This window comes from Cyprinus carpio, chromosome B16, assembly GCF_018340385.1.
Source record: "Cyprinus carpio isolate SPL01 chromosome B16, ASM1834038v1, whole genome shotgun sequence".
In the NCBI taxonomy this organism is placed as follows: Eukaryota; Metazoa; Chordata; class Actinopteri; order Cypriniformes; family Cyprinidae; genus Cyprinus; species Cyprinus carpio.
In genome coordinates this window covers 7,860,020-7,877,444 of record NC_056612.1, presented here as the reverse complement: position 1 = coordinate 7,877,444, position 17,425 = coordinate 7,860,020, and the positions used below count along the sequence as shown (strand labels likewise).

At 38.3% G+C, this 17,425-nt stretch overlaps 1 protein-coding gene across 1 annotated transcript in view; it reads left to right on the top strand.

The window, feature by feature from the left end:
* Positions 1-513: 513 nt before the first annotated feature.
* adcy2a (adenylate cyclase 2a) overlaps positions 514-17,425 on the top strand; it is a 124,513-nt gene continuing 107,601 nt past the window's right edge. Inside the window, exons 1-2 of the mRNA XM_042740506.1 lie at positions 514-1,087; positions 15,137-15,334. Of these exons, the coding sequence (XP_042596440.1) occupies positions 701-1,087; positions 15,137-15,334 (585 nt within the window). The 5' untranslated portion in view covers positions 514-700. The remainder of the gene's footprint in view (positions 1,088-15,136; positions 15,335-17,425) is intronic.

The window sequence follows — 17,425 nt, the reverse complement described above, 5'->3', positions numbered from 1 at the left end:
TGTGGTTTTTAAACGTGCATATTTCATGCCTACAAATCAAAGAAGTACTGCCCATTTCAATCTTCATTTCAAAATAAATCCTGCACCATAAGAAATTTAATTAGGTCCCATGAGAATGCAGGGATTATACATCTCATTGTGGTTTTGTTCAATTTAAACCCCCCCCAAAAAACTATCTTTAGACATATTGTGCCAGGTGTGACATTGTTGACACATTTTGTGTGCTACGTGACCGTGGAAAACACAACAGCAAAAATTAGATTTGAAAGTTCCAGCACAAGGGAAGGACAGACTATGTTTATGATACTATTATGGTGTTTTTTGAGCTTGGTGGTATAAACTACAAACCATTTCCTTGTATGGAAAATGAAAGCTTCTATCTTTCACAGAGGAAAGAAAATAATGCAGGGCTGAAACATCTTAAGGGTCAGTATATGATGAAAATTTTTTGATGTACCAACCAAACCTAGCGCATCATCTTGGCAGGAAACGCTTTCCACCCCTCCATTCCTTTCTGTCTGGCCTTTCTCTCTGTCTTTCTCACTCACATTTGCTTTCTCCCTCGCTGCTTGCCTCAATCCAGACCCTCCCTCTCCCCCTTTTCTCTCTTTTTCTCTCCCTTGCACATACATACTCGCATACACACTGCTTCCTTTCACTCTCACTCTGACAGTCTGCAGTTCAATATGTTGCCTGAGCAATGCTGCGCACCACAGTGGAAGCCATCCTGCCGGTGTACCGGCCGCACACCACAGCCCGAGCATCAGTGCTCCATTTGAAGGACCTGTGTGAAGAGGAGCGTGACCCTCACAAACCCCAGCCATCGCCCAACAGAGAGGAACACAACGCTAGCTCCATGTGGAGGGAGGCCATGCGTAAGAGGAGATACTTGCTGGAGAGGGGCTCCCGGACAGGAGGAGATGTAACAGGAGGAGGAGGTGTGCGTGGTCGGAGACAGCAGTCCCCAGACTGGCTGTATGATTCGTACTATCGTATGAGCCAGCAGCACCCACTTATTGTTTTTCTGCTCCTCATTGTGATGGGTGCCTGCCTGGCTCTGTTGGCTGTTTTCTTCGCCTCTGGGCTGGTGAGTGTTTGGAAACTGGGGGGAAGGTAACTGGGGAAAAAGCAGAAAGGGATGGAAAACAGTGTTTGGGTTGGTTGAGGGAGAAAGCTCTCCTGCTACTGTACTTACCAAGTGACACAGGAAAATGTAAATGTAACTTATTTCTTAATGATTATTTTTTAAGGGTTTCTAAAACAGTTAACAAACCCTCTACAAGCCCACTCCTGGATTTTTCTTGCACTATGTGTATCAGAAAATTAATTTCTGTGTCCGAAAACCTCACACTTTAGAGGAAGTTTCTGCCAGTTGGCAATGTTTGTACTGATTGCAGCAACCATATGTCTTTGTTTACCTTATGCAGTATGTAATCACTCTCTTCAAAGCATAATTTTTGTGATTCATGTTAAAGTGATAAAGAAGGAGCAGGGAATAATCGATGTAAGGAAGGAAAGGGAGCACATTTGGAAAAACAACTGACATCGTCATGGGTAATTAAGCATAACAGATTAAGTAGAAACTATTAACCTGCCAACAGTTACTTTTATTTTTGACACCTATTCAATTTAGCTCAGCTGGAGCAAAATGTTAGTCCTTGTGAATTCAATATTATTGTCAAATAAGATTGTGTATTACCCATTAGCTGTGGAATTTGTATTATATGCAAAAAAGAAAAAAAAGGAAATCTAATAAACTCTAAATTTAAGTATAGAGTATAGTTTATGTATGTTTTTATTTATTTCTTTTACAGACTCTAATTTCAAAATGAACATTCTGGTAATCACATGTTTGGGTTTTGTGCTGATACTTCATAGCACCACTGATTCAAGAGTTTGAAATTCTACAAGATTCTATATGTGCCATTTGTAGATGAAGCTTAAGGAGAAACAGAAGCTGTAGTGTTGTCACAGTGTCTGAATTAGAGTTTTGTACATATATTGCTGGCTTACATGCTGAGACAGTTTACACAGGTTTTCCCAGAAGTTGAGGTATTTTCATCATCATTTGTGTAAAAAGCAGAAGTCACATTGACAGGACACATGAGCAGGTTGCTGCCATGCTGTCTGAAATTTGTTTGCTTTTCCGCTTAAATTTAAAGCGAGTCTTGTTAAAAATATATGGAATATACAGAGAAATGTGAGTGGTATATATTTCACCTGATTAAATCAGCTTTAATGCATTAGGGAGATCAAGTAGTGAATAAGTAAGCGACATTTCACAGTATGACATCAACCCCTGTGTAGATGCACACTCTCAATGCACGCGCTGCTTTCTTTCTTGTCTTTTGACTGCCTGACCTAAATCTCACATCACAGTGACTGTTAAGCCTGCCTTGGGTTGCCGCAATGCTTTCTGTGACTCCCATGGTTGCACACATCACATTGATTGTGAAAAACGCCTTGGAGCAGGATTGCACTCTCAGGGCAGTTTTTTATGATCATATTCTGAATCCCTGACAATTTGCTCCCCCCATGACCTGTTTTTACTCAGCCTCACACATCCGATAAGTGGCCGCAAGACTAAAGTTCCCGCTACATGCTTTGTGGAATTTAGTAGAAGATTGTGCTTGTGGGTTTTGCCAGTTGCAGGCTTGCTCTGTGTTCTCTATGACTAAATAGATACAACAGCGTTACAATAACATCTTGATGTTGTTATAGGGACCCTACATCCACCTTGATAGAATTTCCCTGCAATATTTATCAGGGATTCCAATTTTTTGGATTCTAATGTGTTCCTAAAGCTGGACAGCATCAGTTATGAATGAGTCTTCGGTAGTTTTCCCATGCTATTAGTGGTTTTGTGTGTTCCGGCAATGAATTCTTCAGTGTTGAATTTGGCAGCAACACTGGGTATTACAGAAAAGAGATGCAAATGTTATGGCTGAGAAACAGCCAGATGAGATGCCATCAAAATCACACCACATCACCGTGGTGTGACACCATGGCTTTTAACAAAGCATTTTGTAGCACTTTTTAGAAGAGTGTGGATAGAGAGGTGACAGCAGAGGTTTAGTGTTGCTCTTAAGTGAGAAAATGATTGCACAAAATGTTGCTGATAATCAGGCTGTGTCTTGTTGTCTTACTTTGTGGCTGTAATTATAGTGCTATGGAGTGACAAGGCTTTTCACAGGTATCCTGGGCTCTTTAAACACTGAAACCATAAGAGGCACCTGACTAGAGCTTGAATCCATTTAGATGTCCCTGTTTGGAGTCTCATGTGTATTGTTGGCTCATTTTGAGAATGCTGAGTTACAGTTAGGTACACTAGTCAAAAGCTCTGTTCCAAAACCTGAGCTTTCTAAAGAGATAGTATTGTATGGCATCACACACTTGATGTACATACAAAGTTTGTTATAAAAGGTAGGCAAATTAATTATGTTGCCTAAGATACCTTGTCTTAGTTAAATAGCAAGATAGCACGACATGTATTGTTTGCTAAGAAGATGATCCTAGAATGCAGCAAGCTAGTGAAAAAAGATAATTAACTAAAGCTAAAAAAATATTGTACACTGCTTTCATAACGAAAATTATAATTGTAAAATAACTATAATCCTTCAAGCATTATTTCAGATTATGGAAAATAAGTGAACAATGCAACCATCACTAATCTATGTAAAAGTCAATGGAGTTGCCTTGCTGGTCTAACGGTCATTGCAAACTGAGTCCGAAAATTTTGTCTGAAATTTTTGTACGTTAAAACATAAATACGACATCATGTTATGTAAATCACGTTTACACACTGCCTCCAAAAGACAGACTGCCACTGTCTGTCATAAAAAAATTCGGATCAGATTCAATCTTTTGCATTTTTTTGCATCTGTGGCAAGCATTTTGAGAGGTGTTTTGACAGTTCAGAGCCACTGTACAATGGCAAAGCATCAAACTGAGCCACTGACATCCTGAAGTAAACTTCGAATCACCTGGGGGACAATCCCGCTGCTCCTGAGGGGGAACTCTCCATCCTCTCTAAATCTCAGGATTGGATGGACCCAGTATTTCCTTAAATTTTCCTTTTTTTTAAGAAGCGAGAGGACAACAAAATCATCCTCAATGCTTGAAGACTTCATTTAGTAGGCCTATTGTTTTGCGATTTTTTTTTTTGTTGCAACAGATTAATTAATACGCATCAGATTCAGTGTGTAAGGTTTCTATGTGTGACAATTTTTTTGGATTTTGAATACGAAAAAATGCACACAAAAATTTCGGACGCAGTGTGCAGAGACCTTGAGTCCGAAAAATTTCATCTGAAATTTTGCATGTTAAAAAATAAATACAACCTCACGTTATGTCAATCACATTTACACACTGCCTCCAAAATATTTGTCTGTCATAAAAAAATTCAGATCAGGTTCGATTTTTTTTTGTTCATTTTTTTTGCATTCGTGGCAAGCATTTTAAGAGGTGTTTTGGCAGTTCAGAGCCAACGCCAAAATCCAGAATGGCATTGTCAAGTTCATCCACTTCTGCTTGCAGCACAAAGCACAGTATATAAATCCTTGCACACTGAGTTCACAGAAATTGGTAGTCTTCTTTTTAATATGTGGCTCTATTATAATATAATTAATAGAGGCTCTATTATAAGATAATTGTGGCTCTATTATAAGATAATTAATACGCATCAGACTCAGTGTGCAAGGTTTCTGTATGAAACTAATTTTTAGGATTTCGAATACGAAAAAATGCATACGAAAATTTTGGACTCAGTGTGCAGAGACCTTTACTCTTTTTTATTTCTATATCATAATTCTATATCATGACTCAAAAAGATGGACACCTGACAAAGCAGTTACTGTAGCGGTCATGGGCTGGCAACTTACTGAACCAAATAAATGTTTTTAGCTGTAGTTCTGTTCTGTGTGCTTTATAGATAACTATCTAAAACTTTGGTCATCAAAGCCAGGGTTGTGAAGTCAATGAAGTCAACTCAATGAATAGAGTGTAAGGATGTTTATGTAATGTCGACTACATTAAAGAAGTCATGACTGCATATTTTAATTTTACTTTCCAATGTTTCCTGAGGTGCACTTATGTTAGAATGTTTACATTAAAAAAACGCTAATTTTATTTGATCACTCTATTTAAATGAGCGAGTCTCTCTCAAGTTGTTTTCATGGCTGGTGTAAATGACTACTGCAATGATTGTCTAACATCTTTGCATTAGAAACTTTTTTGAGATCTTTAACTACATTTGTACTATTACAGCTGCCAAAATAAATTTAGAAAATATTGATTACAACACTATATGCATAGATCTACCTCTTTTGCATAAAATCACAGTCATGCATCTCTGTTTCTGCAATCTCACAAATGCTTTCATTATATACAGTGCAAACACAATGTAAATAAAAGCAGTAGCTTATAGATAGTGTAATACATTTTAATGAGTTTTGGCAAAAGTACAGAACTCAAGTCACTGATAGACTAAACAGCAATAAAAGATTTTCCGACAAAGAATGTCTAAATGTCTGTAGAATTAACAAAATTATATATTGTGGCATTGTCTGGTCCATATCTTTCTATGAAATTTTATTTGTAAAGCCTGCATTGTTTTGCAGTTGGTTGAAATTAATGGGACAAACAAACAATGCTTTGCTGAGGTATTTACATGGTAGAAAATAATCAGGCACTTTACTAACATTCAAATCCTCTGGAAAGTTGTTATTTTTAGTCCAGATATCCTTTTGTAGTAGTTCTTCTGCCTGTCATACAACAGTTGATTGGTAATAATGAAAAAGTAGGCTTTTATCTGTCTCTGTGCAGGCAATCTTGTGTTGATGCATTCATCTTTAGTATCAGTATTAAAGTATTAAACAGTATTAAACTTATCAAGTAGAAAAAAAGTTGGCTTAGCAGTTTCATTAACAACTGTTTAACTTTTACCTTATTTTAATTTTCACCTGAGTTCAGTAGTGAATATAGACATTTTATATTATTTTATGCTGTTATTATTCAATTTAAGATTGCATTGGAATTGTTAAGGCTTACTGTATCATTACTGTATTTACAACACAGAGGTGTTTTTAGGTCATAGAGTTGTCCAAGGAGCCTAACTAAAACATAAATTCGTTGCACTTCCCTGCACTTTTATCAGGCAAGTGTGTATTTCATTTATACTCAAAGCCATAGGGTGCAGAAAGTCCAAAACGGTCTCAAAGTAGTAATAATTTGTGACGTGCCAGGAAATCCATAATACTGAGCAGAGATTGTCTTTTGATTGGGTGATGAAAGGGTCTGTATACTTATCATTGAAAAAAGCATTGGCACCTCAGCCAATCATTCAATGTGACATCAGTGACTTTCACAGTTCTACAACAGTCAGTTACAGGTTATATTGGACAGTAAAAAAGAACATGAATTGCTGGTCACTGAAATTTCAGATTAGGTTTTATTATTATTTTTTTTTTCATAAAACAAACAAACAAACAAACAAAAACCCAGCATGAATGGGCATACACTGATACTAATCACTATACGTAGTTTATTTTGTTGAAATCTTGAAACCATTAAAAGAATACCTTTTTATTCATTAAAATTTGTATTTTATACCTTTTTTTTTTCATTAAAAAGCAATATATTGTTATCACACCCAGCAGTTACAAGTCATTACATTTCAAGTTTGTTTACTAAAACTTGAAAGCAATAGAAAGAACATTTTATTTTCATTAAACAACATACAATATAACAGAGATGGGAGACTCAAGTCACATGAGTTGACTCAAGTCTGACTCGAGTCACAATTTTCAGGACTTGTGACTTGCTTAATTAAAGTGAGAAAATGACTTGACTTTGACTTGAGAGCAAGTTGGCTTGAAGTGGAAGACTCGACAATGACTTGAACTTATTAAAAACAGTAATGAAATTTGTTAAAAAAATATTTATTGTGATGTCAATTAACCTGACAGCAGAACAGAACTGTCAGCACCACTAATAAGCATCTGTGCCTTTAACGCTGCACAAGCTCAAACCGTGCCAAACATGGCAGACGATAGTTGAACTCCCAAAAGAAACTCATTTGGCTATAAGGACGTTTGAGCTTTTCTGCGTGTCAATAGCAGATTTTCAGTCCCAATACTTAGTTTATAAGGTTCATAGCATTTATAAAATCAAAAGTTTTACATGCTGTCAGTACATACAAGTATTTACATTTCTGTGTACGCAAACCAATGAAAATGTGTGGCTGCTGGAACCAAACTTTACGTACACACATAGGCAATCGTGATCATCACTGCCACTGTGATTTCTACTATTTTTGCATTAACTGACTACCTGTATATTGCTCCTTATTTTTAAAAAAAAAAAATATACATTTTGATTAATTACTTTGCCTGATTGACATTTATTTTATTTTTTTTATTACTTTTGATTATTATGCAGCCCCGTCGTTCAAAACTTAGTGCCAGTGTCTTGGAAAATCTTATTTTCTGTAAATGCAACACATTTTAGACAGATTCAGTAAAAAATGAATTAGACAGATTTGATTAGACAGTTTAGACTGGATTTCTTAATTTTAAACATTGTGTATGCAACGCAATTTTATTTTATTTTTAGATATTGATGTAGCACAGATATACATATATTATATATCTCATTCACTTTGCAGTATATAAATTATATGCATATAAGTTTATCTTTTCTGTGCAAAAATATATACGTAGCAAAAAAACTATTTATTTTAGTACTGAGACTTGACTTTACTTGAAACTTATCAGGACTCGACTTGACTTGCTTAGAGTGAACCCTTGACTTGACTTGACTTGACTTGACTTGCATGATTTGTCTGAACTGTGACTTGAGACTTGACTCGAGATTTGATGGTTAAGACTTGAGACTTGCTTGGATTTGACCATGTGTGACTTGTCCCCACCTCTGCAATATAAAACATTAAATGTTTATTCATTAAAGTGCTTTTTTTTTCAATGTAAGGCATATGGTCACATAATAGTCATTACAATTAAAATCTAATTTTAGGCAAATTCTGAAAACCAAGAAAGAAAACGCTCCAGTTACTGACATAACCTCAGTTCCCTGGTAAAAGGGAATGAGCATTGTGTATGGGGAAAACTCCTGTTTTACTCTGTACTGAAGCCTGATTTGTTCACATTTGTGTAGCTGCGGAAACCAATGGCACTTTAGCCTGCCAGAAAGGGTGGAGCCAACCTGTATATAAGTAAGTCGGCTCGCAGCACCATTTCATCAGAATCATTCGACTGAAGCGACAGTCATTGATTTGTGTGCAGCTTACAACATTGGCAGTGACACAATCCTCATTCCATTATCTCGGGGAACCGAGGTTATGTCAGTAACTGGTGCGTTCCCTTTCAAACATTCTCTCACATTGTGCATGGGGAACACATCTAATCACTCCATGCTATGACCAGATACAGAACGACCTGCTCTGTTAGCCCAGTCTCGGAACGTTTAAGTTTGGTTGGTTTAATTATCATTGGGAAACTGAGCCCAAGCCACAGCTGAGGACAACAAATATAACCATTTCCACCGTTAGGGAGAAATAGGCAGATTAAACAGACAGAAACTGTGCCTGCATGGCAGGGACGTCAAAATGAAAGAATCTGGCAAATGTGGATGGCGATGACAGTCAGTGGCTGCACAAATCTCATCAATAGAAATCCCACTGGACCATGCCCAGGAGGAGCCTGGTTCAAAAACTCGATGCTTAACCCTACGATCATACAATCGCTTCATGTTTTTCTGATGTTTTTCGAGATTTACTTTTACTAGTTCTCTAGCCTGAATCAGTCTGTTTTTAAACCCCAAAATATATGACGCCAAGTTTTTAGGAGGCTTTGGAACTTTACCAAACTCCCGAAATATTGACAAAAGTCCACAAACTTTATGGCCAAAGACCAAGTCATTAGGGCTAAAACCCATACTTTCCTGCACTACTTCTCGTGCGGGTAACATAATCCATGGTAAACCCTCTTCCCAATCTCTATCCAGCTGCACACAGTACGAGGTTATTATTAGAGGTCACTATAGGGAACACTGAACCATCAGCCCACACACGTTCAGCTACCAGTCCGTTTCCCAAAATAATATGGACCCCCTCAACTGGCAAAGCTGATCGTACTCCCACCATATCCTCACCTTGAATCAAATCGGACTGAAGTCTTACCTTATGAAGAGGCACAGACAAAGTATTCAGACCTATTCCCTAAATTAAAACATTCTCACCAGTATGAGACTGCGAGGAAAAAGGTAAAACTGATTCTAGAATGAATGAATCCATGGCGCCAGTATCTCGCAATATTTTAACAAGGACTTCCTCTTTCTCTCCAACCACAGATACACGACCTTCTGTAATAAAAGGCGAGTAAGAAGAGAAATCAACATATTTTTTTGCTTTTTAACAATTTCACTCACTACAGACAGGACCGAGGCCGCAAGAGCAACAGGCTTAACATGTGAACTCTGTGCAGAACGTTTAGACTTATTTTTAAGGACAGAACAATCTACTTTCCAATATCCTTTCTCATGACAATAATTGCAAGTCTTGCTCGGGTCAAATTTTCCTGTGAAAACACGGTTAAAGTTAGACGAAGGCTTGGACAGAGACACAGCAGACTGAACGTCACGAGTATGCCAATCAACAAATGCAGTTTTGTGTGTCAGTACAAAAACATCGGCCAACACAGCTGCTTACTCTGGTGTTTTAACATTATGCTCACTGATATACGTAGCTATACGACTCGGGACTGAATTTTTAAATTGTTCCAACACTATCAAGTGAATCAAATCCTCCAATGTGTTAATGTCTACTGCTGTACACCAATGATTAAAGTGCTTTCTCAGATCACGCACAAATTCTAAGTGCGTTTGCATCTCTTCTTTTTCCTGCAGTCGAAAGCGCTGTCTGTATGCTTCGGGTACACACTCATGTTTTTAAAACTGCAGACTTATCTTTTTGATAAACTTTACAATCATCGATTGACACTGAAGAAAAAGCTACTTGTGCTTTCCCTGTTAACACACACTGTAACAATGCGACATGATTATCATCTGACCAGTCCCTTAATTCTGCCATGCGTTCAAATAGAGTGAAGAAAGTATCAGGATCTTCACTGAATTTCGGAACAAGTTTTAGATTTGAAACGAGTGAAAAAAACATACTTTGCTCCTGACCAGAACTAGATAGCTTACCTTCTTTCATAAGGTTGAGCTTGTGGAACTCTAAATCCAATTTTGCCTTTTCCAACTCCATCTTACCTTGTTCAGCACGCTGTTTTAATTTCTCATGCTCCATCTGCAAAAGCAGCAGCTCTTTTTGCTGTTCAAAAGACAGAGATTGTAAATTAGATGCACCTGGTACAGATTTTCCATCTTGGCCCCTAACAAACCTTTTTCAATCAACTCAGTTTTCAAAGTTACCTTAACATTTTCTTTGAGCCTTTTATCTTTAATTACAATTTCATAATGTTCAGCGATGCTTAATAAATGCTCTTTAGTACACCTATCCAAAAATTAATGAGAAGGTGAACTAAAAAAACTCATCAATATCAGCCATGAGAAAATTACCAGAAAACAATTCAGTCCACACAGTGTAATCAAATAACGAGAGCTTTCTCTCTACATACCCAGACAGCAAGCAGTTTCGGCCCAGATCCGGGCCATATCTGGCCCGCATGGATTTCACGCGGGCCGGATCTGGGCCAACACTATGTTGCTGTCTGGGTACCTATCCAATATTCTATCTAAATCAACCCTAGTCTTCATGCGCTTACCGGTGGGGGGTATTTATGCATTGTAGCCCGCTGGGTGAAAAAGACAACTGGTCAGACCAGCGACGCTTTCAACACCACGGATGTGCTCCCAAGATAATGACTACTACCCACTTTCAGCGCAACACTACACAAAAATAACAAACAAGACACATCTCAAAAGAAACATGCCGCTTTGCCTATCAGAGAAAACTCACGTTCAAAAAACAATATTGCACATATGTACTTACCAACTGGTGACTTCACATGGTGAACAAATTGACTTCAGTACAAATTTATTTTCGCATGTCCAAAATACCTAATTATCAAACTCGAAGCGCCCCAAAAATGTTTTTTAACTCGTTAAGTTAACAAAGCAAGGACAAGCCCCCAATTTGTTACGACCCCTGGCTCAAGGGAAGCAACAAAGACAAGGGACACACGCAAACCAAATATTAAGCTCAAGAAGATGTTTATTTACTACTAAATTAAGGTAACATTAAGTAATAAAATGAAAACAATTAAAGGAAATAACAATGTGTCTGTGTGTGCATCAGTAACGTCAGTGTGTAATGCTGAGTTCACACCAAACGCGAATAGAGTGTCTAGCGCGAATGATTTCAATGTTAAGTCAATGTAAAGACGTGTTTACGCGCGTCTGGAGGTCTCGCGGCACGGTAGACGTGAATTCGCCTCATTCGCATGTCTAGTTCACGCGAATGATGTGAATTGAGCGTCTGGCACGAATGGTGCTTTTTGTGCATTTACGCGTTTGACGCGAATTCGCATCTGACGTCCGAGTTGAAAAATTTGAACTTTGGCGTCAATTCGCGCCGCGTTAACCAATCAGGAGCCTGCGCAGGAGTCACTCATTCAACATGGAGGAATGACTGATATTGTCAGTGAGCAGTCACCCGGAGCTATATGACACCAAGTTCATATTTCTATAGAGACAGGAATAAAAAGGACCTCACTTGGAAGAGTGTGTTGTAAATACACATTTAACTTTTGAGTCACGTACACGTTTATCGACCCATGGCCTTCCCGCCGTTTTTTACAACTATTTTCTCCCTAATATACAGCTACTTTTGGCTAACAAGATGTGTTTATTCAGAGGACGTGTGCAGGAAAAAGTGGAAAAGCCTCGAATGCTCGATCAACATCAGCCATCTTGCAAACAGACAACCGCTAGCACCTGCCCCTCCCACAAGAAGCGGATTTCGCCTCAATTTCGCTTCAATCTCTTGCTTTCTAAGCGCGTCTATTTCGCTCTAGACGCGCGAATGCATTCAAAATGTTCAAGTGGCAAACTAGACACGGTAGACGCGAATTTGACGCTCTATTCGCGTTTGGTGTGAACGCAGCATAAGGCAGAGTGCATGGTTGGAAATGTAATCCAATATTGAGGCATAAATGCAAAAATCAAATCAAACAAAACATAAAGTCCAAAACCAAACAAAGGCCAAAGTTCCAAAATCCCCAAAGTTCCTCCTTGGCTCAACTGGAGATCTCTTTTTAAAGGAGCGCATGAAGCACTGGTCACCAGTGTATCCAATAGACTGCTAATTTATGGAAACCAGTACCAAGCGGCAATACCCAAGACCAACAGCAGAGGTCGTCACAAGAGCGAGCACAAGCTTTCTTCGAGGGGGTTCTGGCCTCAGCAAAACTTTACTCTGCCTTTTCCTTTCCAAAATGCTTCGCTAAACTAAATGCTCTCACAGCGAGAGCAGCCAGCTACACACACCAGCTCCGCTACAAACAAACAAATACGAATCTGTCAGTGATAAGAATCATCCCAGACAGCAAGCAGTTTCGGCCCAGATCCGGCCCACATCTGGACTGCATGGATTTCACGTGGGCCAGATATGGGCCAGATCTGGGCCGAAACTGCTTGCTGTCTGGGATTGGTGACAGCATTCTACTCCGACTCGCCTAGCGGGATTGAGCTGCTAAATGTAACAAAGGGCACTGATCCTCACGTGTAAAACACACCAGCGGATCAAAGCGGATGTTAATAAAACATTTTTTTTATCTATCTCTGATAATACCGGGTTGCTATGGTTACACAGGTTTGTTTACGCATTAAACTCTTGGCCATGAGAAAAATGTCGTTCCCTCAACATAAGAAGTGGTAACAACATAAGGATGTCATTACCTCGACAAAATGATCTCGTGACCATGACATAATATCACGTTCCTACGAGTTAATATGATGTTCCCACAAATTAATAGCTCATCACCACAACATATTATCACGTTCCCACAAGTTATTGTGGGAAAAAAACTCTGCCTGATTCCGAAATCGCCCCCTATACCCTCATTCACTATTCCCCACATTAGACCACTAATACAGTTCACTTGAAGGAGTAAAAAGAAAACAAGTGAGTGAATTTAGACACTGAGTGCACTGGAAGAACTGCCGCTTTTGGCACTTATTTTTTCACTTTTCCAATGGCACTTCTATTTAAGAGTAGGGTTGTAACCCCGGTGTCCTGGCCAAATTGCTGCCACTGACCCTTGTCAATCATGGCTTCCTAATCCCCATCCACTTGATTGGCTTTATGACTCTCTCTCCTCTCCACCTGTAGCTGGTGTGTGGTGAGCGCACTGGCGCCGTTATACTGTGGCTGCCGTCACATCATCCAGGTGGATGCTGCACACCGGTGGTGGTTGAGGAGAGACCCCCCCACATGATTGTAAAGCACTTTGGGTGTACAACAATACATTATAAAAAGCGCTATATAAATGCATCATTCATTCATTCATAGTTTGTACTTGCTGTTTAATATCATTTGAAACTTGCAAACTGGCAGCTCTAGTAGTAAGATGGAAGGATTTATCTTGAACTCTGTCATGGAAATCATGTATAAACCCTAATTAAGTAATTGGATAATCAATTTACAATGAATTTATATCTGTGTTGTATTATGCTGTATGCCAAGGGAGTGTTTTGTACAATGAATAGATGGATGATTTAGCACTGGGCTAAATCTTCTAGCAAAACATGACAATTCATTCGGTGTGTGACTCTCACAGTGCTTTATGGGTATTTTCCAGCTGTTGAGCATACATCAGTTGTACATATGTTATTAGGGATATGCCCGAATAGCGAATCCATATTCGGAAAGGCATGGGAATTGAATAATGCGTTCTACAATGCCACTAAAGGGACATGGTTAGCATAAACAGAGAGGGGTAAGGACATATTATTTATAGGAAGATGGTGAATGATTTGTAGATCCTGAGCACCATAGACAAACATCTAATCTTGTGAAATGTGTGGTAAGTAGTGCCGCTCCGTAGTAGAGTAGGCTACATGTGATCACGAATCTCAAAAGTGAAAGTAAAAAGAAAACGCGCATTCATAAGTCATTTCAATGTCCTGCATATTAGTAATGGTTCCATGATGCCCGCAATTTATGCAGGATAATTACCCAACGATATAATTGTGAGAGAAAGCATTGAAATATATTTTTCTCATATTTATTACTTTTAGGGGTGCCGTAGTGCACGTCATTACCTTTCTGAATCACGTATTCGGATTCGGGCACATCCCTATTTGTTATTGCTGTGCATTGTGGGATTGAATGAGTGTACTCGATAATGTTCACTAAGGTTTCAGACACTAAGGTATAAGGGTATGGGGGAATTTCCAACACAGCTTTAGTAATTCTGAAGACACTGATTAGCTTGTTAAGTTGTGTTTGATTAGGGTTGGAGCTGAACTCTGTTTGAGTGTTATTCTATTCTTTTCAGGGTTATTATATTTTATTTAGGATAAGGTTGGCCCACTCTGTCCTGCAGAATTTTGTCCCATCTCAAATCAAACACACCTGCAAAATCAAACCAAAGTCTTTAAGATTATAAAATTACAGGCATGTGTGTTTGATTTAAGATGGAACTTAGAATTGTTGAAACCTGATTTAGATGATGCTTTTATCCAGACAAATTACTTTTGACAATAATACAAAAGCAGTTAATTCAGAGGAGACCAATGAATTAGTGCTCCTGTACATACAAAAACAATTGACCTACCAGTGTAGTGCAATGCTGAAGGTTTTGTTAATGTTAATAATAAATAATAATGATATGCTTAATGTGTAATTATTTTGTGGAGCTCCACACATAACATTTATTGTTATAACTACTGTGCATAAAAGTAGTGGGGCATTGTGTAACCTATAGAGAAACAAACAACAAAGGTCACTGCTCAGTCCCCCAGTTTGACATAAGTGTCTTTGGGTTCATTGGCAGTAACTAGTTTATCTGGTAAACTATTATCCAGTGGCTGTCGTGCAGGTGCAGTTGGAAGGTGCAATTAAAGTTCTTTTTGTAACACTGCAATCTTTCTGCAGGATATCGAGGATCACGTCGCCTTTGTAATCACTGTCCCCACTGCGCTGGCTATTTTCCTCACTATCTTTGTTCTGGTCTGCATCGAGTCCATCTTCAAGAAGCTTCTCCGTGTTTTCTCCTTGGTGATCTGGGCCTGCCTGGTTGCCATGGGTTACCTCTTTATGTTTTTTGGAGGAATCATCTGTCCCTGGGATCAGGTAAGATGAGTGCATTATCATCCACCTAAGGTTGTTTTCGGTCATAGGCCTTTTACCTGATACTCAGATGGTGTATTCTTGAGAATCAGTGGTAACAAGTAACATGAGAGTGACTGGAAGGAGAAATAACAATACTTTAGTCAAAAAGGAAGGTGTATGCATACTGATGTATGGGACAGCCTCTGGTGAACAAATGGAATTGTGGATCAGCATCACCTTTACTACGCAACTTAGCATTTGTCAAGTCAACTGCTTTTCTGTGATGCACAGAAATTATTTTAAGAGAAAGCTCCATACCAGAACTAAATGAGAAGGCCAGAGAATTCTTATCGAAAATGAAAGAATTCCAGAAAGATAAAATAATAATAATAATAATTACATTTCACAGCAGGGATATTGTTTCACCCCAATATCAGCTCTCATGGAAGACTCTGAAACTGTGATCAGTAATACTGGCAAGTCAGTAACAAGTGGCAAGAAATGGCAAGTCAAGCATTTTTTTTTTTAACTAAATCTATTCTGCTGTGTTTTATATCAGTTCATTTTTGTAAGTAGCTTTTCCAATCAATTATAACACATCATATGTAACCCAACCTGTCCAAATACATGATAAAATTTAACCCTGTTCAGTGTATTATTATGTCAGGTGTAAAGATGTAACTAAATATTTTACTTGACCAAAGCATTTTACAGTCTTCTACAATAAGATTCAAATTACCCTGCTTTCTTTTCCCTCTGTCATGTTGATAATATAAAGTATATGTGTGCTATTCCCATGGCAGCTGAGCCACCCCATGTTTGACCTGCAAGTCCAGTGAGGATAATTATGTTCAACATTAATCAAAATGCTGCAAATGTGTGACTAGACCTGGGAATTCAGACAGTAATCAGAAGTCTGGCTTAGCTATTCTGCACATTCCTATTACAGATGCATAATTTATTCTTCAAGGAAAGAAAAAAAAAGTAAATAAATAAATAAACAAACAAACATCTGCCATTAGTTGGGTAAAATTGAATACAAATCTTTATATGGGGAATATAAAGAGCTAATGATTTGCTGTGTTAAAAGAAGACTCAATGTTTGTCGCTGACATATTGTATCTCTGGAGTAGGTGACATATGGTGAAAGACAAACAAGGCTAATGTCAGACGTGTAAAGAGGGATGACTTCCTGTGTTAGTCAATATCTCTGCTTGGTTCCAGATTAAGGGCAGATAGAGAAGTTCTCAATACATGGACCCCATCTTAATCTTCTATACAGCAAACGCTCCACTTTTCACAAAATATTTCAGCAAAATTGTGTCATATTCACTAAACACTTTAGCTATCACTGATGTAGTGCTGAGTATTGAAAATTCTTTATGCAATTTAGGTATTTTCCAGAATCCGGTATAAGCACCAAAGGACTGTTCATACTAATGTTCACACACTAGTGAAGTCCACACTATAATGATTACTTGTATCTTTTTTTTTTTTTTTTTTTAAGAATAATTTTATTCCTAGCTGATGAATTATTAAAAATATTGACAGCCGATCAGAATCCACCTGGCATTAAAGATCTTGAATATTTTTAAGTGGAACATGACATAACACACAATAAACAAAATGTTATACTTCTTTGCTGTGGACACTAATATAATTAAATTATAGTTATTGTTATATGTATTTGTGTGAATTGCCCATTATAGTATCCCCTAGCCAGATGTGACAGACACATGCAGTAAAAGGTATCTCCTATGCCAGGGGTTTTCAGACCTGTTCTGGAGGACCCCCAGCACTGCACGTTTTCTATATCTTTCTCATCTAACACACCTGATTCAACCCATCAGCTCATTAGTAGAGACTGTAAGCAAAGCCACTAGAAGGCAAGCCTGAAACCTTTAGCCAAAAAAGCATAACGGCTAATGCTAACGCTTCCACTTTGACAGTACATGGGGAAAGAGACCAGAGGCCGTTTTTCGAATTGATGTCAGTGGAGGAGAGGCTTCACTATGCGGAATAAACTGTTTTTAAGAGGAAACGGCTTATAATTTAATGAATTGACAGCCTATCTGCTAATCTTCAGCATGGTTTAAGACTAAACAATACTTT